Here is a 27,428-nt window from a genome sequence, read left to right on the forward strand (position 1 = left end):
AACATTCCTTCATTAACCTAGGGGCTTTTAGGGACATATTTAAAACATACCAAGAAATAATACAGATATTATAAGATTTTAAAAAGTTCCCTACATATTGATTATGTCTTTAAAATCTCAACACAGTTTAATACATCCTATAAGTAGGTACTGCTTTGAGAGATTTCAAAGGCCACTCTTCATGTGTAAGTCTCCCTCGTTGAGCCACCATGACACCACAGCTTCTGAAATTGTCATCCTTCATATTGCTCCTTTGAGTTAAGAAGTCAATGATTCTGTTACCGCTGTTGACCGGTGACGAGTCCTTGCTTCCCCGATGTTGAAGAATAACACCAAAGAAGCACGCCGAGGCAAGGTCAGAGGAGAAATTAGAGGTTTATTAAAGGACAGCAGAAAAGACTTCTCCCGGAGGAAGAAGGGGACCCAAGAGGTGGAATCCGTGGAAGGGCGGTTGTTTCCCCTTTTTATAGTTTTGGTGATGGAATGTAGGTGGGAAGGCCCGAGGGGTGGGACACAGGTGGGCCAAAGAAGTAGTCTGAGCAGGAAGGACTTTGGGATGGGCTTATCACTTCTCTGGGATGGGCTATCTCCAAATCTGTCGGGGGCTATTCATTAATACTTCTTCCAGGTGGACTTTGGCCTAGGGCCTTTTAGGGACTTCATTAACATTCCATGAATTGTCCTGTGTTTTCCCTGAGTCATTCCCAGCACGGCCTCCATTTTAGATTTCACTGGATATTAGACCCGATTTACCTAACTACACTGACTACCTAACTTTAAATCTGGCTTTAATTCCTTAAAATGAAATATTATGTGGCAAAGTGTCCAGATAAATATCCTTTTTAATAGCCTTTGAGTCTGAGGAGATGTTGCTGCTGAAGTTAAGTCTCTGGAGAACATCATGTAATCCCTTACCCCTCCCCCTCCTCTCTGAAGGGCGCCAAGCCTAAGAGCGCCAAATTCAAAAGTTTTCTCGACCAATCCCGTTCTGAGTCACCCTGCCAATCAGCGCCTGCCCGGTCATCTATGCAAGCCTTCTTAAGCTGAAGCTTGCAAGCTGACGCCCTCTGCCCTCCTCCTCTCTTCCTCTCTGCCGTCTTCCTCTTCTTTCTCTCCTCTCTCTGCTCTTCCTCTTTCTCTCTGCCCTCCTCCTCTCCTCTCTGCCTCTCCTTTTCTTCCCCTCCAGGCAGCCCCCCAATAAATCTCTTGGTTAAATCTCCGCCTCCGGTGAGTCACTCGCCTTTCAGATGTCACCTTTCTCATTCTCAATATTGGTAATTTATATCTCTCACTTTCCCCCTGATATGAATGACTAGAGCTTTATCAATTTTATTGATATTTTCAGAGAACCAGATTTTGTTTTCATTGTGTTTATGAATTTTCTGTTTCTTACTTGTTTTATACTTTGATCTTTGTTATTTCTTCTGCTTGTTTTGGGTTTAATTTGCTCTCCTTTTGCTAACTTCTTAAGGTGAAAGTTGAGATTATAGAGTGAGACCTTCTCTTTCTTTTAATATGGACCTTTATTGTTGTGAATCTCACCCTAAATATTGTTTATGATACCACAAATTCTAATATATTTTATTTTAATTCACTAAAGATTAACTTCTTTTTTTTTTGCTTATTCTCTTACTCATAGGTTACTTAGAAGGGTGTTAATTAATTTCCAAATACTTAGGGATTCTGTTTTTAATTTCTAACTTTATTATGGACAGAGAACTTACTTTATATGACAGAAATCCTCTTGAAATTATTGAATTTGGTAAATGTTCTGTGTACATGTGAAAGAATGGTTACACTGCTTACCTAATAATCTTAATTGGATGGTCAGATATGTGTCTTATTGGATGTTAAATAGGTTTGTATTCCCATAAATATGCTTGAGCTCTATTTTGGAATGCAGTTAAATTACTTGGAAACAATCTGATCCTTTCATGTATTCATCTGATTTGTTAGGTGGTCCCCAAAGAATCCTAGTGCTAGGCCCACCTAATGCTCCTCTCTAGCAAGGCTCTTTTGTGTGCTTTACCAAATGTGTCATATATTATGGGTTTTTCTATCTGACTGGTGAAAGTGGCTCATAATCCTGGCCACATGTAAGCATTTGTGCTGTTCTTTTTGATCTTTTTGGTGGGTTCTTTCCTCACAAATGCATGAATTAGCGCTCTGATGAATGTGCTTGAAAAAGACCCTCTGTAGGCTTCTACATGTCTCTCTCCTCTTTGGCCTGGATGATAAATCCAATTTCTGTTATCCAGTATTGACTGGAAGCATAAATCTCTCCAATGGGATTTAACATTTATTTTTGATAATTTAATAATCTACAACCCTGACTGATTTGTTAGTGTCAGTGGCCTCTGCTTGTATTTGTGTCATGTTTAAACTGAATGGTTTGTATTTATAAACTTTCCATCAATTTTTTCAGGTATCTGCTCTGTTCCATTGTGACTCTATTTTTTTTCCACCAGAGAACATGGAATGTTAATATTGTTGTGCTGGTACAGTCTTGGAGCCTGCAAACAGGGAGAACTGGCACTGTACATACTGTGCCATGTGTTTCTCCACTGAGGATGTATTTGGAGAGGAGCTTAATTCTAGAAAAAATAAGTTAAATAATGATAGGATCTCTTGCTTCTCCTGTGGGGGAGAGAAAGGGTACATTTATCTATTGTTTTTTGTATTCTTGGGGCCTTGTAAAATGTTTTAGGGGGAGTATTTGCCCAGGAAAGTGAACGGATTTCTATCTTTCTCTGCAACTGCTCTTTGGATAATATGTAACATTTGCCTGTCTCCCCTTACAGTGTGAATGTGAGGTGTCCCCTCAAAAAACCATGTTAGACAATGCAGGAATGTTCAGAGGTAAAATTATTAGTTTATGAGAGCTGCAATATATTCAGTGGATGAACCCATTGATGGATTAGTAATTTCAATGAACTAACTGGGTAGTATCTGGAGGCAGGTAGGGCATGGTTGGAGGAAGTGAGTGGCTGGCAGCATGCCCTTGGGGATTATGTATCTTCTCCCTGGCTCCTAATTCCCTCTCTATTATTCCTTACTGTCATGAGCTCTCCTCTGCCATGCTTTTCTGCCATGTGTCCTTCCTCATCTTGGGCCCAGAGAAATGGAGTTGGTCGACCATGGACTGAGACCTCTGAAACCATGAGCCCAAACAACCTTTTTCTCCTCTAAGTTGTTCTTTTCAGGTATCTTGATCACAGTGATGAAAAACTAACTAATGTATTCCCAAAACTTGGTGTCCATTACGTTTTGATTTTATTTCTATCTGTAGCCCATTTTTGTGGAGAGAATGAGTAATAAGTTCTAGAGGTAATATGTGACAAATTCTGTAGGGCTATAAGATTATAGAGAGGCTACTCAGAGAGAGGGCAAAGACAAAAATAACATATGCATAAAATAATGGGGGAAAGAAGTCAAAAGAGCCACAGTACAAAGTAGGAAATGTGAGAAAAGATAAAGAGATGAAGCACTTCAGAAAAGATTGGGAGAGTAGAGAGAGAGTGGTTGCAGGTTTTTCACGGGCTTATCTTGAACAAGTTACACTTGAAGACTAGAGTCTGAAATTGAAACCCTGTCCTTAAGTGACAAGGACTCACTCCTAATTCTGCTATTTCTTTACCTGTGACCTGTGCTAACTTAATCTCACTGTGACTTATTTCCTTCACTGTAAAATAAGAATCATCATCATAATACCTAATTCCTAGGATTGTTACGAAGATTGAGGCACTGAGAATGTTATCTGTTAGCAATATTCAGGCAATATATATGAGTTGTTTGTGGCCCTTTGTTAACCTTTCCCTTACTGGATGTCTGAACTGAAAAAAAAAAAAAAAGAATTTCGGTGATCTAACATTGCTCTAATAAGGTGTTTTAGTTCCTTGTGTAACGAATCAGCACACACAAAAAAGGCTTTTTTTTTTTTTCCTTTCAATATTCTCAAGGCCAGAAGTCTGAAATCAAAGCATTATTAGGGCATTGCTTCTCTGAAAGCTCTGAAGGAGAACCTGTACTTTTCCTCCTCCTAGCATCCCTTGGCTTGTGGTCACATCTCTGCTCCATCTTTACAGTGCCTGCTCCTTTGTGTGTATTTCTTTCTCTGCTTATATCTGTCTTGTATACAGACACACGATGTTGCATCTAGGGCCCACCTGGATTATACAGGATAAGTTCCTTCTGTTGAGATTCTTAGTTTACTCATGTCTTTTCTCATACTAGATAATACCAAGTGTTTTTTTTTTTTACTATAATAAGGTAATATTTACAAGTTCTATGGAATTAGGATATAGACACTTATTTGGGGGTCACCATTCAGCCCATTTCACAAGATACCGTTATAAAGTGAGCTTGAACTGGCTGCTCTACTGGCTTATTCTGTGTTCACTCACCCTTGTGCTTGGCCTGGGCATCTCATTCTCCAACACGTCCCAGACCATGATTTACATAACAGGCACCAACTTTGTATTCAGTCAAGTGAGTATTGATTTTTAATGATCAGGTTATTTCTTTGCAGTGACCCAGGGAACTGGGCAAAGGTTCAACAAGGATAGGCCTCTTGGTGGGCTTGCCTCGGAAGAGAGGAATTTGGGGGGAAACTCTATTTTATGCTCAAACCACATCAATTATGGATTTACAATCAGAAAACTGTGATGCTTATTTCAAAAGAGAAACAGTGAAATTCCATATTAATTAGGACTATTTCAGTTTCAAGTGACCAGAAAACTAACTTGAGTAAGTTTGAGTAACACCCTAACATATGAATTCTCATAACTGGGAAATACCAGCTTCAGGCTTAGATTGAAGCAATGGTTCCAAAGATACCATCAGGACCTGGTTTCTCTCTAGTTCTTTTTGCTCTACTTTTACTGGCTCCCCCCCCCCCCCTGCCAAAGGCTGTCCTTTGTTGGTGGTTAAGACTACTGAAGTATATAAGACCATACTCCTTATCAGGTTCAAGACTCATGGAAAAGAACAGTCCTAGAAAAAATGTTAACAAAACTTTACTGTTTTTTTTTTTGTTGTTGTTGTTCATTCCCAAGATAGTGTGATAAGACCAGCTCCTGTCTGGAAAGCATGACCCTGTTGTATTGCACACCAGAGTGACTATAGTTCATAATAATATATTTTAATACTAATACTATACACTAATACTAGTATATTTTAAAATAGAATAAAAGACTCTGAATGTATCACTATAGAGAAATGATGAACATTGATACTTTAGGTTATGGATATGCTAATTACCCTGGTTTGTTAATTACACAATGCATATACAGGCATCAAAACATTGCATTGTACCCCATACATTCTACAGTTATTGTGTATCAGTTAAAAAGACAATAAAAATTTAAAAATGTGTTATTTAATTTCCCCAAATTTGTAAATTTCCTGGTTTTATTTTATTATTGATTTCTAATTTCATCCTGTTTTGGTCACAGAAGATGGTATCTATCTGCTTTAATCTATTGAGAACAAATTGTCCCATGCACATTTGAAAAGAATGTGTGTGCTGTCCTTGGCTAGAGTGTTCTATGTATGCCTGTTAGATCTAGTTGGTTTGTTGTGTTAGGTCCTCTACTTCAATGTTTATGTTCTAACTGGCCACCTGATCCATTTCTGAGAGTGGTGTATTCAGTTCTTCAACTATTACTGCACAAGTGTCTTTTTCTTCTTTAAGTCCTTGCTTCATATATTTGGATGGTCTGTCATTAGGGGTATAAATGCTTATAATTATCATATCTTCTTGTTCTGTAGAAACTTTTAATATTAATGTGCTTTAAATCTTATAACATTTTTGATTGTCTATTTTATCTGCTATTAAATATATTCAATCCTGTTCTTTTTTTCTATTTGTCTGAAACATCTCCTTCCTTCATTTTCAATCGATTCAAGTCTTTAGATGGAAGATGAATCTCTTGACAGCATATATTTGAGTCATTTTAAAAAATCTATTTGCCAACTTCTATTATCTTTTAATCAAAAAGTCTAATCCATTTTCACTTAAAGTAATTATTGATAAGTAGGGACTTCTGTCAATTTGAGAGTTATTTTCTATATGCCTCATACCTTTTTGTGTTTAGTTGATTTTTCATGGTAAAATGTTTAAGTTACTTTCTTGTTTTCTTTTGAATGTACCCTAGAGCTATTTTCTCTATGGAGACAATTGGGATTACATTTCATATCCTAAGGTTATAACTCTGTAACTTGAATTTATACCAGCTTGACTTCAATAGTATAGAAAACCTCCGCTCCTTTGACAGGTCCCTCCCTACCCTTTTTGGTTGTCAAAGTCACAAATTATGTGTTTATACATTTTTGTGCTCCAAAGCACAAACTAATAGTTCTCTGAAATGCATTAGCCTCTTAAATTATATAAAAAACATGTGGAGTTACAAAACAATGTCACAATAGTACTAGCTTTTTAAACTAATAATTATTTATAAAAAAATCTATCAGTGTTTTAAATTATGTAGAAAAAGAGCAGTTACACACCTCTGTTGTTCTGCTACTTTTATGTAATAGCCATGCATTTACCTTTACTGTATTTCTTTATGTAGCTTCTTGTTACTTTCTAGTGGTTTTTGAAAATTATTTACAAATGCATAATAATTACACCTAACAGTGGGATTCATTGAAACATTTGTACTTGCACATAACAAGATTTCTCCCCAATACCTGCCCTTGTTCTTCACTCCTCCCTTCATAACCTCTACCTCTACCCTACAGGTCTCCTTTCTATTTTCCCTCCTTTCAATTTCACAAGATTTCTTTTTTTTTCTTCTTTTTTCTCTCTAGTTTCCACATATGAGAGAAAACACACGATCCTTAACTTTCTGAACCTGGCTTGTTTTGCTTAACACAGAGCTCTCCACTTCTACTCTTCTGCCTGCAAATGACATAATTCTTTATATTCATAATATTGTGCCATATTCTACTTTATGGCACAATAATATAAATTTATGTACACAAATATATAATAATATACATATATACATGTTACTTTATATATAAAATGTGTGTGTGTGTGTACATATATATATATATATATATATATATATATATATATATATATAAAATTTTCTTTATCCATTGATCTGTTGATAGGCACCTAGCCTGGTTCTATAACTTCCCTATTGTGAATTGTACTGCTACAAACAGATATGCATGTATCATTATAATATGCTGGGGCTGGAGTTGTGGCTGAGTGGTAGTGTGCTTGCCTAGCATGCTTGATGCACCGGGTTCCATTCTCAGCACCACATACAAATAAATAAAATAAAGATCCATCAACAACTAACAAATATTTTAAAAAATTATATGCTGACTTTAATTCTTTTGGATAAATATGTGGGAGTGGAATAACTAGGTTACATAGTGGTTCTATTCCTAGCCATTTGAGGAAACTCCATTCTGATTTCAATAGTGGCTAACTACTTTACATTCCTACTGACAGTGTGTAAGTGTTCCTTTCTCCCTCATCCTCAGGAGCACTCATTGTTATTATTCTTTTTGTACTGGAGATAGAGTCCAAGGGTACATTATCACTGAGTTACATTCCCAGACCTTTTTATTTTTATTTTTTAAATTTTGAGACAAGTGCTCCCTAAATTGCTGAGGTTGGCCTTGAACTTGTGTTTCTCCTATCTCTGCCTTCTCAATTGCTGGGATTACAGCTATAGGCCACCATGCCCAGTATTAGTTGTGTTCTTGAGGATCGTCATTCTGACTGAAATGAGATAGAATTTCATTGTGGTTTTGATTTGAGTTTCTTTGATTGTGAAAGATATTTTTAAATATATTTGTTATCTGTTTATACTTCTTTTGAGAAATGTCCATTTAATTAATTTGACCATTGATTGATTGGGTTATTTTCTTGGTGTTGAGATTTTTGAGTTCTTTATATATTCTGGATTATATATATATTTATATATTATATAAAATTTTATATTAATTGTCTGTTGGAAGAATAGCTGGCAAAGATTTTCTCCCATTCTGTGGAATCTCTCTTCATGATTTTTATTATTTTCTTCGCTGTGTAGAAGCATTTTAGTTCAATCCCATCCCTTTAATAATTGTTGGCATTTTCTGGGCTTTAGAAATACTATTGAAGAAGTCACAGTCTGCATCTATATGTTTTATTGCTTACCCTATGTTTTCTTCTAGAAGTTTCAGAGTTTCTGGTCTAATTCCTAGATCTTTGATCCATTTTGAATTTGTGCAGTGGGAGCCATTGGATCTAGTTTCATTCTTCCACATATGAATATTCAGTTTCCTTAGCACCATTTATTAAAAAGACCATCTTTTCTTCACTGCATGTTTTTAATGCCTTTGTCAAGTATCAAATGACTGAAGCTGTGTGGTTTTGTCTCTGTGTCTTCTATTCCAATGGTTTGCCTATCTGTTTTTATGCCAGTGCGATCCTGTTTTTGTTATAATAGCTCTGTAAGTAATTTGAAATCAGGTATTGCTATACTTTCAATATTGCTCTTTTTGTTTAGGATTGTTTTGGCTATTTGGGGGTCTTCTGTTATTCCCTATAAATTTTAGGACTATTTTTTTTCTAGTTCTGTGAAGAATGTAATTTGTATTTTGATAAAAACTGCATTGAATCTATACATCATTTTAGGCAATATGGCCATTTTAACAATATTAAATCTGCATATCCATGAACATCAGAGATCTTTCCATCCTCTTGTGTCTTCTTCTATTTCATTTTCAATGTTCTGTAATTTTTGTTATAGAAATTTTTCACTTCTTTGGCTAGATTTATTCCTAGGTATTGTATATTTTTAGGCTATTGTGAATGTAATTGTTTTTCTGATCTCTTTCTCAGCAAGTTCATTATTGGCATTTAGAAGAATTATTGATTTTATGTGTTGATTTTTGTGTCCTGCTGCTTTACTGAATTTGTTTATCGGATCTAAAAGGTTTATGGTGGCATCTTTGGAGTCTTCTGAGTAGAGGATCAAATCATCTGCAAATTGGGACAATTTGACTTTTTCTTTTCCTATTTGTATTCCTTTTATTTCCTTCTTTTCCCAAAATGTTCTGTCTAAAATTTCAAGTTTTATAATGAATATGAGTGGTTAAAGTAGATATTCTCCTCTTATTTCTGATTTTAGAGAGAATGCTTTCGATTTTTTTCCCCATGCAGTATGATGCTGGCTTTGAGTTTGTCATACACAACATTTACGATATGGAAGTAACTTCCTTCTATCCCTAGTTTCTTCAGGATTTTTGTCATAAATGGGTGCTGAAACTTTTGGAAGGCTTTTTCTGCATCTATTGGGATGTTCATGTGATTTTTATTTGGTCCTATTTATGTAATATACTATGTTTATTGATTAACATCATAGTATATGATTTTTGTATATTGATCATAGTATATAATTTTTATAATATGTCATTGCATTTCATTTGCTAATATTTTATTAAGAATCTTGGTATATATATTTATCAGGGATTTTTTTTGTATTTAGTTTTCTTGTCATCATGTGTCCTTATCTGGCTTGATATCAGGATGATGCTGGGTTTGTAGAATGAGTTTGGTAGTGTTCATTCTCTTTTTCTCTACTTCATGGATCTGAGGAACATTGACACTAGATCTTATTTAAATATCTGGTAGTATTCAGCAGTGAATTCATCTGGTCCTGGGGTTTTCTTTGTTACAAGACTTTTTACTACTGCCTCAATCTCATTGCTATTTATTGGTCTGTTTAGGTTTTCTACACCCTCTTGGTTCAATTTTTATAGGTCATATGTGTTAAGAAATTTATCTATTTCTTATAGACATTCCAATTTATTGAAATGTGAGTTTTAAAAATAGTCCCTACTGATACTCTAGATTTCAATTATGTCTGTTGTGATAACTTCTTTTCATTCCTTTAATTTTATTAATTTGGGTCTTCTCTTTTTCTTTGTTACATTGACTAAGAGTTTACCAGTTTATCTCTTGTCTGTTTATCTTTCCAAAGAACGCACTCTTTGTTTCAGTGAACCTTTGTAATTTTTTACTTATCTAGATCATAAATTTTGACTCTGATATTTATTATTTATTTCCTTCTACTAACTTTGGTATTGGTTCAATCTTGTTTTCCTAAGTTCTTGAGATGCATCATTAGATTATTTATTTGGAATCTTTCTGATTTTTTTTTTACAAACACATTTATAACTATAAACTTTCCTCTTAAAACTGGCTTTATTGTATCCCAGATATTTTGGGATACAATAAGTTGCATTTCTATTCTTGTTTGATTTGAAGAATTTAAAAATTTACCCCTGATTTCTGCATTGACCCACTCATCTTTCAAAAGTGGATTGTTAAATATCTGTGTGTTTATATAGTTTCTTTTGCTATTGGTTTCTAATTTCATTCCATTGTGATTTGATGAGATACAAGGAATTATATCAGTATTTTTGTATTTGTTAAGATTTGTTTTGTGGCCTAAAATATGGTCCATTTTGAAAAAAGTCCCATGAGCTTTTTAAAGAGAGAATATTCAACTGTTGTTGAATGAAATATTCTGTAGCTGTCTTTTAAGTCCATTTGATCTATAGTGTGTTTTATCTCTGACATGTCTTTACTGATTTCATTTCTAAATGAGAGAGGTATATCGAAATCACCCTGTTATTACTTTCGGATCTCTCTGAACCTTTATGTTGATTAGTGTAATTAGCTTTACTAATGTTTGGGGTATAAATATTCACTGTTATTATAATTTCTCATTGGAATGTTCCTTTTACCAGTATGAGGTGACTTCTTGTGTCTTTCCTAATTTCTACTTAAAGTTTGCTTTGTCAGACATGAGAGCAGCTACTCCTGCTTGCTTTTGAGCTCCATTTGCATGCAATATCATTTCCCATCCTTTCACTTTCAGCCTGTTGATGTCTTCCAGTGAGGTGTAGCATATAGTTGGGTCTTAAAAAATAGTTATCTGCCAGTTTATGTCTTTTTTTTCAAATATTTTTTAGTTGTACTTTGACACAATAACTTTATTCTATTTATTTTTATGTGATGCTGAGGATTGAACCCAGCCCCTTGCAGGTGCTAGGTGAGCACTCTATCACTGAGCCATAACCTCAGCTAGTTTAAGTCTTTTAATTAGAGAATTAAGGTCATTTACATTTACTGGTAATATAGAGAGGTGTTTATTTCTTCCTGCCATTTTGATTTATTTTTGATGCTTGATTCAAACCTAATTCTCATTTGCTTATCTATTCTTCTAATGGAATTTATTTTTCCCAAGTTCTCTTGTTTTTTTTTATCTTTTGTCTATAAAATTCCTTTAATTTTCTTCTTCAATGTTAGCTTAGTAGTCATGAATTCTTTTAGTTTATACTTATCTTGGAAAGTTTTTATTTTTCCTTTGATTCTAAAGGATAGCTCTGGGTCTAGCAATCTTGGTTGGCAATTAGTTATTTTCCTTCGGTGTTTGAAATAACATTGTTCAAAGCCCTCCTGGATTTGGGGATTTTTTCTTAGAAATCTTATGCATTTCTGATTGTTGTTACTCTAAATGTGACCTAGTGTCTATCTATTATTGCTTTTAAAGTTCTTTCTCTGGTCTGAATTTTTGACATTTTAATTATAATGTGTCATGGAGAGGACTTTTTTTTCCGGTCTTATCTATTTGGGACTCTAAATGTTTCTAGTATGTGGATGTCCATAATGTTCCCAAGTAGAAATATCAGAAAATATTTCTGCTACTGTTCACTGAAAAGGTTACCGTTGTCATTAGCTTATTTATCTACTTCTTTTTTTCTGCAATGTCAGTGAGTCTTAAGTTTGGTCTCTTAATGTTGTGCCAAAGTTCTTATATATTCTGCTCAGAATTTCTACTTTTTTCTTTAATTCTGTTTGAATGGTCAAGGCTGGCCACCTTGTCTTCAACCTCTGAAATTCTACCATCTACTTGATCTAATGTTTCGGAGAGACTTTCAGTTGAATTTTTTATTTGAGTCTTTATTTATTTATTGAGTCTTTCATTTCTAAGATTTCTGTTTTGTTCTTTTCCAGCTTATCTCTTAGTTGAAATGCTCTTTCACATCCTGATTTTCCTTAGCTTTATTCAATCCTTAGCTGTACTTTTAATTCATTGATAATTTTAACGATTTTTTAAAATTGTTTTCCTGGGATTTCATCAACTTTGACGTCTGTGGATTCAGTTATTGGGGTTATAATCTTTTGGAGATATTGTTTCCTTGTTTTCCCAGGTTTCCTGCATTTCTTTCTTTCTTTCTTTCTTTTTTTTTTTTTTGGCGGGGGGTACCAGGGATTGAATTCAGGGGTACTTGGCCACTGAGCCACATCCACAGCCCTATTTTGTATTTTATTTAGAATTTAGGGACAGGGTCTCACTGAGTTGCTTAGCACTTTGCTTTTGCTGAGACTGGCTTTGAACTCATGAACCTCCTGCCATAGCCTCCTGAGTTGCTGGGATTACAGGCAGGTGCCATCGCCCAGCAGTTTCCTGCATTTCTATATTGACATTTGTGCATCTTCTGAAATGGATCTCTCTCTAGCTGTAGTAAGAGGTCTCTTTTTAGGAAGCTGCTTTTTTTTTTAAACCAGTTTCCCAGGCCTGGAGTATATATATCTCTGGGTCACAGGAACCATGCAGCATGTTCATGATGCTTCTATCAATCTCTAACACCATTATGAAAGGAGGTGATGATCACCTGTACCCTATAACTTGAGGTCAAACCACAAACTAACGGTCTATAAAAACTTATTTAAATGTTCCCCATAACTTTACTAGTCTAGAAATGCAATAAGGGAGTAATACCCTATAATAGGCTAAAAAGTTAGTTTTAAAGAAAGTAGAGTTGTTATACTATGTAAGTCATGAAAAATAAAAGAGAAAGAAGAAAAGGCATGAAAGGAAAGGGAAAGAAAAGACAGAAAAGAGAAGACAGAAGAAGAAAAAAATGAGTGTTGGAAAAAGAGGGATCAAGAATATAGAAAAGAAGAAGAAAAACATGGAAAGAATAAATCCGATTGACATACTACCATGAAGAACAAAAAAAGAAAAAAGAACAATAGCAACAAAAAACAACCAACCAAATCAAACCAGACAGAAAAATTAAACAAACAAACAAACAAAAACAATGGGGGTGGGGAGGGAGAGAGACAGAAGAAAAGTGAAGAGAGAGAGAAGAAACAGGGAGAACTTAAAGAGGAATAAAGATTGAATGAATAAATCCCATTAACACTATGACATTGAGGAAAAAAAAGTTGGGCATGGAGACACACACCTCCAACCCCAGCTATTCAGGAAACTATTGCAGGAGGGTCACAAGCTCAAGGTCCCTGTTGGGAACCCAAGGAGACCCTGCCTCAAAACACAACCAAAAAGGGCTGGGGAAGCAGCTCAGTGCAGAGCATCTTGGGTTTAATCTCCAGCACCATGGAAAAACCCAATGAGATAAAACAATAAAACAAACAAAAAACTAGGATTTGGGAGGGAAGGGAGACAGAAGAGAAAAATGCAAGGAGAGAGAGAGAGAGAAAGAGAGAGAGAATGACATGAGTGAACACTTCCAATTAACATTATTTTTTAAAAAATTTTTTTAGTTGTTGATAGACCTTTTTTTTTTTTTCATTTACTTATACATGGTGCTGAGAATCGAACTCAGTGCCTCGTACATATCAGACAAGCGCTCTACCACTGAGCCACAATCCCAGTCCCCAATTAACATTATAATATTAAAGAAAAGTACATAAAATTGGATTAAAGAGTTCAATATCAAATAGTGGGGAATCTATTAAATCATAGAAGATCTATTAAATTATAGAAAATAATACCAGGGAAGCAAGAAAAACTAACACTGAAGAGTCCAAAATTACCCTTTGCTGAAGTATTAGAGATGGAGGAATTTCTCCCAGGGTCTTGAAGGGATGATACCAGATATTAGGAGGGGTAGTAGACACTCAGGCTTCAAATGCATAACCTCTGAGTGCCTCTGGGCATGGAGATAGCAACCACACTGGCCCTTTAGTCTGTTTAGCTCTTGACCTGTCTGGATCAGTCATCTGCTTCAAACACTGCCCCAAACTCACGTTCCCATGTTTCCCCATACTGACCTGGTGGCCCACCTCTGGTATGACCCTGTGTGGCTCCAGTATTTCCATGATGTTCCTGGACACCTAAAAGCTCCCAGGAGGGTTTGAGGGAATAACTCTGATGAAGCTCTGCTGCTGGATCTTTCCCTGGCTTGGGGGGCGTCTTTGTTTCCTGTGGAAAAAGCCATGCTCCTGGGGTTAACTGCAGAGTTCTCTGCGCTTCTCTGGGGGCAGTCAGGTGACTCTGAAAGTCTCAGAATAAATCCTGCTGATGGAGATCTGGACAGTTTAATCTGTTCCAGATTGCAGCTGGAGTGTGTGGGCCTATCTAGATCTAAATCATCAATTTCAAAGATCCTGCCATCGGCCTGTCACAATCTAGAGCTCTCGGTGGCTTCAGGCCACCGTCTCACTTCTGATAGGGGAATGATGTTTGGTTTGGGCACTCACTAACCAAGCGAACAAAAGAAAGAGAAGTGAAAGAAAAGAAAAGGAGGCTGTTTGGTCTTTGGGATTAAAATAAAAAAGGGGAGGCAAAAAAGAAGGAAAAAAAATGTGTGCTGGGATTTCTGATTTTTCGCAAGGACAGCCTGGACAAAGTTGTCCTTTTTTAAGGTTCCCAGCTCTCACCAGCTCCAGAGGAAAGTGTGGCAGGCAGTGCAGACATGCTCTCCAGCCCTGCTGTGTTTAAACCTCTGCTGCTCATGTGGCATGCCTGTCTAATGATAGAGTCCACATTTCTTGATATCTTTATGATTTCTCTTTTCAGCTCTGCAGAGGGGAGCTTCCTTCCTCTCTCCCACTGAGAGGCCATGTGCTGATGCTGGTGGAGTCTGTTTTCCTTTTCTATCTCTAAAAAACCACTATTCCTGGGCTTCACCTGCTGCCTGGGTTGGACCTATTGGATTTCCAGGCTTCCCTTCATGGCCCCATCTCACCACGTAGCTGCACACTGATTTAATTGCACTATCAGGCAGCAGCCAGTATGCCGCGGGTGCTGCTTGTCCACCACTTTAGAAATCTCTCGTGTTTTTTTCAGTTCGGTGTACAGACCTCCCTTGAGGATTCTTGTAGTACAGATCTATGGTAATAAACTCCTTCTGGTTTTGTCGGAAATGTTTGCTCCCTCTGTTTGAAGTCTAGTTTTGTTATATATAGGATTCTTGGTTGACAGTTATTTTCCCCCTTAGAACTTTAAAAATATCAGCCCATTGCCTTTCACCTCTAAATGAAAAATCTGTGGATAATCTTACTGAATGTCCCTTTTATGTGATGAGTGACTTCTCTTTTGTTATTTTCAAAATTTCTCTTTGTAGGACTGGGGTTGTAGCTCAGTGGTAGAATGCTTTCCTAGCATGCGCGAAGCACTGGGTTCAATCCTCAGCACCACAGAAAAATAAGTAAATAAATAAGGTATTGGAGGGGCTGGGGTTGTGGCTCAGCAGTACAGCACTTGTCTTGCGCATGTGAGGAACTGGGTTTGATCCTCAGCACCACATAAAAATAAATAAACAGAATAAAGGTATTGTATCCCTCCACAACTAAAAAACAAAAGTTTCTCTTTGTCTTTGGAAAGAGAAATCATATGTATCAGTGGGGCCTCTGAATTCATCTTGGAGTTTATATTAATATATTATATTAATATGTTTATATTAATATCTTTGATCACATTTCAGCCATTATTGCTTCAAATGTTCTTCTCACCAGTTTCTTTTTCTCTTCTGGGACTCACACAATGTGTATGTTGGTTCCCTTGATGGTATCTCACAGGTCCCTTGGGTTCTATTTTATTTATTTATCTTTTGAGTAACATTTTTTAAAAAATTAGAGCATTATAGTTATACATAGTAGTTGGGTTCATTTTGACAAAATCATATGTGCTTGTGATTTGAATTACTCAGTTTAATCCCTGTTCCTCCTTTCCTCTCTATCCTATCTCCCCCAGTTATTCTTCCTCTACTCTATTGATTTTTAAAAATTTTTCTTCAATCTTTTTTTTTCTTTCTGTTCCTCAGACTCAATAATTTCTAAATAATTTCTATTGTTCTATATTTAGGTTTGCTGATTCTTGTTTTTGCCTGCTTAATTTGCCTTTGAATTGAATTTCTCTAGTTAATTTTTCTTTCTTTTTTTTGTTTTGTTTCAGTTATAGGACTTTTCAGTGCCAGAGTTTGTTTTTGGTTTCTTTTTAGATTTCAATCTCTTTCTTGACATTGCCATTTTGTTCACACATCATCTTATTGACTTTATTCATATCTCTTTGAGTTCTTTGAATATGTTCAAGAAAGTTTTTGTTGAACTGACCTAACATTAGTTTTTTTTTTTTTTTTTTTGTATCAGAGATTGAACTCAGGGGCACTCAACCACTGAGCCACATCTCCAGCCGTACTTTGTATTTTTATTTAGAGACAGGGTCTCACTGAGTTGCTTAGCACCTTGCTTTTGCTGAGACTGGGTTTGAACTCATGATCCTCTTGCCTCAGCCTCCCAAGCTGCTGGGATTATGGGTGTGAGCCACCATGCCTGGCTAGGTCTTTTTCAGTGACAGCTTCTGTTTATTTTTTTCCTTAGAGTAGGCCATCTTTTTCTATTTTTTTAATATCTTGTGATTTTTTTTTGAAAAGTGAACATTTTAACAATGTGATAATCTTGGAACTCAGATTCTCCATTTTCCTTTGGATTTGCCTTATTTTGTTATTGTTTTAGATTTTTAAAATCATTTTAGGCTATCACTGTGCAAGGAATCATCTTGATGTATGAACATTAGGTCTTTTATGAGTCTGCATTTCCTCTTGGTTATGTGTAATCACTCTCAAATTTTCCCTATATATTCAGTTGTTTATGAATATTCTCATCTTTACGGTCTGTCTCACAAAAGGGGAAAAAGATAAAAATAAATGAAATAAAATGAGGCACTGCCTCTTTAAATTCCTTAAAAGTCACATCAGTCAGAGGGCCTGCAATAATGTACTTACAATAATGGCTAAAGATATAACAACAATAACTGTCTATCTGTACTTCTGTTATCAGAAGCGAAATCATCTATCCAAGCACACATCCATGATATTTGGAGGGCAAGGTCCTTTTTACCTATATTAGTCCTTTCGAGTTATTCCAAAAACTTTTACACAGCTACTGCCACAGGGCTGAGTATGGGTAGCAGGTATCTGCTACTGTGCCTCCAGATAAAGTTCACTGAAATGAACCACAATTCAAGTTGTGAAGTTGTAAGCCTCCAATAGACTCCAGCATTTCAAAATAAGTTACATTAGACAGATTATGCCAGTATAATTGTTGTCCAGGTGGGGAGACAGATTCCTGGTGATTCCTATTCTACTTTCTTCCCAGAATCATCTCCTTGCTTTCTTTTAATTAATGTTTGCATGATATATTACCCCCATTTTCCCTTCCTTCTTTCCTACCTTCCCTCTTTCCATCCTTCTTCTTTTTAACTTTCATCAGGTCTATACTGTCATATTTGGAATGAGTTCTTAACCACTGAGCCACATCCCCAGCCCTTTTAAAAATATTTTGTTTAGAGACAGGGTCTCGCTGAGTTGCTTAGGACCTTGCTAAGTTGCTGAGGTTGGCTTTGAACTCACTATCCTCCTGCCTCAGCCTCCTGAGCCACCGGGATTATGGGCTTATGCCACCAGGCCTGGCCTCCAACTCTCTTTCAATTGGTTTATTTGTAAAGCTTTTTTTTTTTAGTACTGGGGATTGACGCCAGGGCCCTGTCCCTGCTAGGGAAGTCCTCTTCCATTGAGGTATATCCCCAGCCCTAATTGCTGTACTTACATGATTTACATTTATTGTAATTATTGATATATTAATAATTAAGTCTGACATTTATTTTTGTTTTCTCTTTTTCCATTTTTCATTCTTTTTTTATGCTTCCTGTGGGTTACTTGAACATCATTTTAGAATTCCATTTTGATTTATCTGTAGCATTTTTGAGACTATCTCCTGGTGGTTGTGCTAGGTATCATATTATATATACAGCACTTTACATAGTTTACAGGTGTTGCTGTTCTACCTGTTAGAGTGTAGAAATCTTACTTTTTATGTTTCTTACCTTCCCCATTTGTAATATAATTGTCGTAAATCTTTCCTGTCCATAATTTAGAATTACAGAATATAATATATTGGTATGCATTGATTTTTTTCCTTTCAGTTTAAGATCTTCCTGGTTCTTGATGACTGATTTGCAAATGAAACCTGGACATTTGGGGGAATTAAAAGAGGCCAAATCTTGTTTAGCCCCCACCCCTCTTTTTTGTGATGAAAATTGAACTCGGCACCTTGTGCATGCTAAGCATGTACTCTTCCAAAGCTGCACCCCCAGGCTTCTGTCTCATCTGTCCCTTCACAGTGCTCTGGCTAGGGAAGAGGGAGCTCCGTCTACCTCAGGTGCTGTTAGGTGAGGGTAGACGTTCAGGTTCCTTGTTCACCTATCAACATACCTGAATGTGGGGGAGGCTTTTGTTTTGACTGTGTCGGGTGGAAGTTGTCCTCTACTAGTCCTTCACTGATGAGATTCAAGAGTGTTGACTTTGTCTTCCCAAATGATCTCCACCAACACCATGGAGTAAGGGGTGTATGGCCTCCTTACTGCTGTAAAGTGGTGACTGTCCCAACTAGGGCTTCTGATACCACCCAGGACAGGAGGAAGACATGGGGTACAAGTACTCCATATGTATTTCCTAACACTGTGAGGACATGGGGAGAACTGGTTATTTCCCAGTAGCAGTGAAAGTCCTGGCTCCCTACCAAGCCTCTCTAACATAGCCTTACAGGGGTGTAGAGTGCCTTTCACAGCTTGGTGAAGGGGAATCTAGGCTCCCGACTGAACTTGTTCCATGGGGTGGGAGTGGGGCTGGTCCGCCTTTCACAGCTTGGTGAAGGGGAATCTAGGCTCCCGACTGAACTTGTTCCATGGGGTGGGAGTGGGGCTGGTCCACTCCTCGCTCCTCACTTGTGCGTTTGGCTATGGTACAGCAGGTACTGTTTTTGTCTTTCTAGGTTGCCCCTTTTTCTGGTCCCTTGGCTTGAGAGAACATGCTTTGTCTGGGCTTTTTGTCTTGTGCCTGTTGGATTTCATGGTTGCTAACTTCATCAGTTCTAAGTCTAGAACATATGAGGCAAAAAGAAACCCAGGAACTTACTGCCCTGATTTTCTTCAAGTACCAAGGTTTCTAGTGTGTGGACCTTGACCTTGTCATCTTTCAGAATCTTCTCATGTCACATTATATATATGGAAGATAATGTATATATTGTTCAGGAACTTAGTTATATATGGTAGGAGGATTAAGTGAAAAGTACGTGTAATTCACCTTCCTGAAAGTGAAAGTTGTGATACATATTTAATGAGGTGTGATTTGAAGATCTGCACGCATAAACTATATACTACCTATAGCCCATTATAGACTCTTTCATTCGGCATTCACTCCAGGCCTTCTGTGAGCCAGGTGCTGTTGAAGTCACGGCAGATACAACGGTGAACAGAAGTGATAGTGTTTCACTCCTGGGGGACCATACATTCTTGTGGGAAGACATGATGAACAAACAAAATATTTTAGGTTGGGTAGTAAAAAGGCTATTGGGAAAAGTAGAAGTTTTATGAGAACAATGAGTGCTAGAGGCACTGGGGGTTTGTGTCTTACATTGGTGGATCAGGGAAACATCTGAGCCGAGACCAGGAAAAAATAAAGCCCAGAAATGAGCCCTGTGGATATCTGGGAAGGAGCTCTCCAGGCCAGTGACAGAAATCTGATATGGTAAGTACTGGCCCTGTCCCTAGCAGCCAGGGAGGTCAGAGTGGCTGGAGTGAGGTGGCAAGGGGGAAGAGTAGTAGATGACGTTAGGGACGTAGCTGGGAAACCAGACTGTGTAGAGAGTGAAGCAATCATAAAAATTCAGGCTTTTCCTTAGTCATTAGGGGACTTTCAGGGGGCAGTGATATGGTCCAGTTTAAAGCTTTACTTAGTATGCTTTATGAAGAACAGGAAGTGAGGTTTTCAAGTGAGGAGGCTTTTGCAAATATTCAGAAGAGGTTTAATGATGGCTTGAATTCAGAGCAGTGGAATTGGAGATGTGACCAGATTCTGAAAATATTTTGAAGATATAAGTGACAGAATTTGCCAACAGGTTCACTTGCAATATGAGAGAAAGAAGGAGAGAGATCAAGGATGGTTCAAGGTCCTTAGCTTGAGAAATTGAAATAAACTTGATATTTTTTTTGGAATGAGTGAGACTTGGGGAGGTACAAGTTCTGGGAAGGTTGGGGAATCAGAGGTTTTGTTTCCGATGTGTTGAGATTGAAATGTCCATTAAACTGGGTGTCTAGCAAGGACTTGGCTCTATGAATCTGAATTCAAGGATTGCAGTTATCCTTCTGGTGACATAATTTGGGAGTTGTTATTAGATGGATGATTGTCTTAGTCTGTTTCGTGTTGTCACATTAGCACAAGACTGGGAAATTTATAATGGGAAGAAACATTTCTCAAAGTGTTGGAGGCTGGGAGGTCCAAGACCAAGACACTGGCATCTGATAAGGGCCTTCTTGTTGTGTTTTCATGTGACATAAGCTGGAAGGGCCAAAGAGAGTGAACCCACTCCCACAGGTTAATCCATTTGTGAAAGTAATGACCTAAATACCTTTCCCTGTGACCTGAGCACCTCCCCAACACCCCACCTGCCAACCCTATTGCAGTAGGACACTAGCTATTATCACATTGATAATGGCTGTAAAAAATAAGTCCTGAGCCCCAGGGATGCTCTAATAGTAAAAGGTCAGGAGGATAAAAAGAAACCATCAAAGGAAAATCAGGAGAAATCAGTGGCATAGAAGAACCCAAAGAGTGTGGTGTGCTGAGCGAAGACCCAGTCCAGCGGGAGGAAGTGGTTAGGTTGGTAAGGTAGGAGAGAGCTGAAGTGAGCCGCCATGCTGGAATGTGCCAGTCTCTGCTGGTCTCACCAAGCTTGTTTCTGTGGGGGAGGAGGAAAGAAGAGGAGGATAGACACAGGAATGGCAAATATAGATACCTCTTTGGAGGAGTTTTGCTATAAAGGAGAAAATAAAAGTGGGATAGTGGATGAAAGAAGATATGAGGCCAAGGAAGGAGTTACTACTATAATAGAACAGCTAATTATAATACCTGGAAACTTTGTATTCATGTATATGAAATTTGAATTTATTTTGATTGACAATGAAATCTAAAATTTCATATAATGAAAAGTCTTCAGTTGGCTTGATAATCTTAGCAATAGCATTTATATTTGAGAAAGACTTAGTTAAATATGAGTTGGTCTATGCAAGATGTGTAATTTCAAAGTTTTTTCCTTTGGTTTAATTTGGATTTGCAATTTCGGTTAACCCTTTACAATGAGAGTTCCCTCAAATGAATATTTACTGAGCAGTGATAGAAAACTTTATATTTAAAGAGTACTTATCAGTCTCTGTATTAGAATCAACATAAAAGAATTAAAATTGACATTAGAAGTGTAGGAGGGAATTAAAGAGATGTAGTCCCAGACCAGGGAAATGGCATCTCAAGTTGTCCTGAGGTGCAAACGGGAATCTCTCCTCAAGCTCTGCAGTACTGATTTGCAGCCCATCAGGCGAATTGACTCTTCCCCTTCTGATCATTTTTATCTTTTTGTACATAGAGACACTTATTTTGAACCACCTCCCGCATTCTAACAGCAGGTACTCTAGAACCTTCTGTCTGGGATGTATGCACCAATCTTCTTTACCTTTTTCCTCTGGAAAGCCCAGTAAACAATGTTTCCCAGTCTCCCTTGCAGTTGGCAGAGGCAAAGAAATGCAAGTGGAAAAATTTATGCCATTTCCCGCTGAAGTGTGACCCTCCTAAGAAAACCTACATGGTCCACACTCTGTGCTTTGTCTGTTGGTCAGAAGTCGCAGATCCCCTGGGAGAGGCTGGGTCCTGAATGACTGCGCATTGCCCCTGCACAGTGTTGTGCTCTGCTGCCAGCTAGGAACAAGCTTTTAGTACATGGAAGCTTTGGTACGTTGGAGTTGTTTGTGACAGTAACGAGCCTACCCTGACTAAGGCATGCTTCTTCAGATGAGATGCAGTGACTGTGAACTTTGTATTTGGAACTTAGAAGGCCCAGAGGGTAAGGGTCCAGTGTGCACATTGTATAATTTGGAAGCATCATGCTCTGGTTTTGGGATTTTATCTTCTGACTTTTTTGGGGAGCACTGTTAGTTAGCACTGATGAACCTTCATCCAGAGGCAAACAACTGTTTTCTAATGACTTTATGTAGCTTCACAGAGCCTGTTACCTTTGAGAGGTTAAGCTCTCTTCAGGCTCCCAAAGCTCTCATGGGACATGAGGTGGAGAAGAAACAAATATTTAGCAGAAATCCTATGTCAGATGCTTTTTCTTGCATTGCATTATTTAATTTTTATAATAATCTAAGGAAATTATAAAGTATCATAAAGAAGTATGATTAACCTCAATTTACAGAAGAAGAAATTTGTCCAAGTTATGAAAGAGCAGAACCCTTCAAGCAAGACCTTTTTGACTGAGAAATGCTTGCTCTTTCCACTTCGTAACTACTCTATTTCCCTCTGGGGAAGGAGGAAAGGACCTGAATTGAATTTGCTTATGTACATGGTAGTATAAGAGACACAACCTCCTCTTTCCTCTTGAGTGTAATCGTATTTTGAAGGAGGTGAGAAACAGAGAAGCCAATTGTTTACTTAAAGAAATGAATTGTAGGTGCTGTTGTGACTGAGCAGGGAGGAAGGAACTCTGCAGATGACCTAGAGGCCTGAGCCCAGACAGAGGGAAGCCACCAGTGGCTTTAGTTTTGGTTTAAGTGGAAGCTGACCTTTCTTTCCTCTTCAGCTCTTTAATACAGAGAATTGAAAGTCCTCATGATCCAGCAACTGGCCAGGAGGCTGAATGGTAGAGGTGAGAAGGTTTAGCATCTGATCACGTCTGTGGAGAGTCTCTGATCCTTTAGAGTTGGCCATGTTCAAGCCAAGAGAGGAGAGAGGCGGAACTTCTGTTGTTAAGGGGGGAAGTGCAGTTCCTCAAGACCATCTTGACTATTTTAAATCTATAAAATTTGGCTTCCATGTAACACAACACCCTCATTTATGTCTGTTTGCTAACCACTCTACAGTTCAAAACATACTTTTATGTAGATTATCTAATTTGATCCTCGTAGCAATCTTGGGAGGTTACAGGGAAGGAATTATCATTCCATTTCCAGATAAGGCAACCACGACCCAAATTCTCTAACCTGAAGTTCAGGCTGCCTGCTTTTGATAGAGGGATCTAAGATAAACCTCACAGGCTTTGAAGCTGAAATCCATATTTGAAATGTAACTGTGGTCATCTATGACAGTCTCCAGCCTTGTCTGTTCTTTGTTCTACAAATGTCCAATGAATGCTTGGAGGTGTGTGGGGTTGCTTGTAGTGTGTGTGTGTTCACTCTCATGACATCTGTATGCAATGGATGTGAAATTTACAAAATCAAGTATCAGTTCTTGTCTTAGTTCATTTTCTGCTACTATAACAAAGTTCTGGAGTCAGTGTAATTTGTAAAGAACAGAGGTCTACTTATGTCATGGGTTTGGAAAGTGGGAAGTCTAGACAGCATCTTACTAGCATCTACTAAGCATCGGGTGAGGGCCTTCTCTCTGTATCATAACAAGGCAGAAGGCATTGCATGGCTAGACAGAACTAATGTACCAGAGAGCTGTTCCTATAACAAAGCCACTCCTTTAATAGCCCATTTATCCATGAATAGATTAATTTATTCATTAAGTTAATCACACATCTATGGTTTAATCTCCAAAAGCAATTAACATGTGAATTTTGGGGTTAAGTTTCCAACCCATGAACTTTTTGGGTACAAGGTTCAAACCATAACAGTTTTCAAAGCTTCAAAATCCAACTGTCAACATAAGATCATCAGTCAAATTTTGGAAGCTGTTTTTCAGAGTTGAGCTCTAGTTCTGTGATGAATGTGGCACCCTGGTGTGTTCTTTGAAGAGTCACCATGTGCTTAAGTATGTTGAGGCTCCAAGGCATGAACATGTAAATAAACACAGTGATTCCAAACTTACTTAAGTATATAAAGCCTCTTTTTTGGTGTATCACTTGTCCGTGTGGAGTGACAGAATATCTTTTGAAAATGTCAGTGCAGATGACAAGTTTTGCTGTTTTCTCTCATATATGGGAGCTGGTGGGGGAGGTGAAAAGACAAAGTGAGTGTAAGGTGGAAACTCTAAGAGGAAGGGGATCATGGGGAGGGAAAGGGAGGGTGGGGGACTGTAAAAGAGGGTGGATATGGTCAAAGTATGTTATTTGCATCTGTGAATATGCCACAGTGAAACAATTTTTTCTGTCTAATTGAAATGTATATACATACACACAAACTATGATGATTAAAACGGTATGGTCCTAGCAATAAATATTTCAACGGAACAGAACCAAAAACCCAGAAGAAGAACTGACACATGGGGTAAGTTAGTATATAACACCAGTGACAATACATATTGTGGAGGACAGATATTTAGTAAATTTACTTGCATCAGAAAAAAAATATGTTAGATTCATATAAAACTTCTTATAACAAAGGACACTGTGAAAAATCAAAGGTTTAAATATAACAAGAAAATAATTAAAATAACAGGGAAGTTTAGAATTAAAACAAAATAATCCCAGTGTAAAAACCACCCAAATATCCATCAAAGTAAAATAAAGTGAAAGAGGTAAGCAGAGGTGGGAATACAACAATGGAACTGAATGAACGATAGCTGGGCACAGCAACTAGCTGGGCACAGCAACGTGTTTAGCCTCATATGCATGACAGTAGGGGGGGGGGTGGGTCCAGAATCTTCTAAGAATCACAGAATTAAAAATGAGCAAAATAAACTGTTTTTTTAAGGATACATATGAATGTTATAGCATTGTAAAGAAACTGAAGGTAATGATTATTACAAAAGTGAGATAGCCATTATTTCTGGGCACTGAGAATAGGGAGGGCACATGGGACCTCGGGTGGTGACGGTGTTGTTTTTCTTGACAGTTACTTTCTGTCTGGGTGTTTATTTGGTGGTTATTCATTAAGCTTCTCACAAAGGTTTATAAACTTTCCTGTTTGACTTTTACGTTGCACTCCATGAAAAATTATAAAAAGTCCAGTTTTAGCCACATGCCTTGGGTACATTTTTTTGAGTATTTTTATTTTTATGCCCTTCTTTCTAGATGACTCTAGAGTCATAGTTTGTAACATTTATAGGAGTCTCTTTTCTCCAGGGATCCTGCTGTCCACTTCATATATTAGATATAAAGATGCAATAGTATCAGTAAATAAATATACTAGAGAAATTACAGAAAGTCATGTGGTCAAGTGGCTGCTGTCCAAACGCTGTTCTGCTGTGTGTGGGTAAACCAGGCTTTACTGTTCTTCTAATATATTTGTAAAATTTTTATTCATCATCATTCTTATTGTTGTTGCTATTTGCAGGACTGGGGATTGAATTCAGGATCACACTTACCACTGAACTACACCCCCAGCACTATTTTTTTTCTTTTGTTTTGAGATGGAGACTCACCAAGTTACCCCAAACTTGAAATCCTCCTTCCTCAGCCTCCTGGGCAGCTGGGATTACAGGTGTGCACCACCATGCCCAGCTCCAGTCTAGTATAAATTAAATTTAACTTCAAGATTTGTAGAAAACCAATCTCCAACCCTAGGCTCATAAAATTTAATTTATTAACTACTGGATGGAATGGGTTTTACCTTTTAAGACTGTTGTGAGAATAAAATGAGGTGCTGAATGGTAGCTACTATGAATTTAATGAAATAAAGCAAATAATAACATAAATGGTTACTCTGGAACCAGATAGTAACATTCTTCCATTGCATAAATTTAAGGAAAAACTGTAACAATGCACTTAATGTAGTTATCTGTTTTAAACATTGTCCTCTCATTGTTTGACTGTATTTCTTTTCTTTTTTGATGGTAGATTCTAATTTTTCCTTCCCTGTATCCCAGGACTTTTATTTATGCATTGCTCACCAGAGGGAGACCTTTTCCAGTTGTCTTACTTTTCAGAGGAAGTATCTTCTGTGTTGGGAATGGGTTCCTTCAAGCCTACTATCTGATTTACTGTGCAGAATACCCTGAAGAATGGTATGCCGACATCCGGTTTAGCCTGGGTAAGTGAATCTGACCAGCTCTCACCCACTACCCAGCTGATGCCCCTTTCCAAGGTGTACATCACCACAGCCTCCCTCCATCCTACTGTGGTAACCTCTGAATGATCCTGTTCTCCTCCTCTCACCCCCCTACCCTGGTCTTCCCTCAGTGTGGAACTCATATAAAGGGATCTCAAACCCATCTAATAGATTTCCATTGCTCTCAAGACCATATGCATATTCCTTACCACAGCCTGTGAAACCAAAAAGTTGTTCCGAGGCTCCAGCCACATCCTCCTGCTTCTCTCTCCCTCATGTCCTGGGCTAGCCCCAGGACCTTCCTGCTGTGCTGGAAACAGTTAGCCTGTCCTGCCCAGAGCCTTTGTGCAGGATTCTCCCCCTGCTTAGAATGCTGTGCTTCATGTGTCCATGGAACTTGGTCCTCATTTTATTGAGGTCTCTAACAATTCACAGCTCCTCAAAAAGACTTCCTGACTGCCTATCTAAAAGAATGGAAGATATTGATCATTGGTTTGTTTTTTAATTTTTTTTTGTAAGCTCACTCCTTTGAATACTGCTTTGACTCAAAAAAAAAAAAAAAAAAAGGACAATACAGATTATTCCTAATCCCTCTTAGTATCACAAATCACATTCTACCCATCAATTTTATACTTCTGGATCTGTCTCCAGAACATGGGACAACTGGACTCTCTTCTCCCTAAACTGTATTAATTTCTGTTTAGTCCACAATTGCCTGGACTTCCAGAGCTCCAAAATCAGTTTTCTGCCTCCATCCTGTCCTTCCACAGCCTGCTTACATTTTCCATACAGCAGTCAGGGTGAACACTCAAACCCACAAATGACCAAAGGGTTTGTTGCATGAATATAGATACATATCCACCATAGACCACACTACAGACACAAAGACAAAGAAACAAACAAAACAAAGCAAAACCAAAAAAACAAGGGAGTACTCTGTGCGTTCATGCAGAGACGCCTCTGGGATATGTGGTTAAATAAAAATAAAGTGTGAACTGTGTGTATAGGATGCTATTTTTTTTAATGTAGAAATGGGATAGAGGAACGTGTGTGTGTGTGTGTGTGTGTGTGTGTGTGTGTGTAACTGGGAAGGAAACACTGAAAATATAAAAATCTCCTACA

General features: G+C 37.6%; 1 protein-coding gene across 2 annotated transcripts in view; it reads left to right on the forward strand.

Moving 5' to 3' along the window:
• The window catches only part of SRD5A2 (steroid 5 alpha-reductase 2), a 61,188-nt gene that overhangs the window by 10,457 nt on the left and 23,303 nt on the right, over positions 1–27,428 (forward strand). For both annotated transcript variants that reach the window (XM_081265284.1, XM_081265285.1), the window contains exon 2: positions 26,125–26,288. In XM_081265284.1, coding sequence (XP_081121410.1) covers positions 26,125–26,288 — 164 coding nt within the window. The remainder of the gene's footprint in view (positions 1–26,124; positions 26,289–27,428) is intronic.

The sequence above is a fragment of the Spermophilus citellus genome, assembly GCF_964194105.1.
Source record: "Spermophilus citellus genome assembly, chromosome: 13".
Lineage (NCBI taxonomy): Eukaryota > Metazoa > Chordata > Mammalia > Rodentia > Sciuridae > Spermophilus > Spermophilus citellus.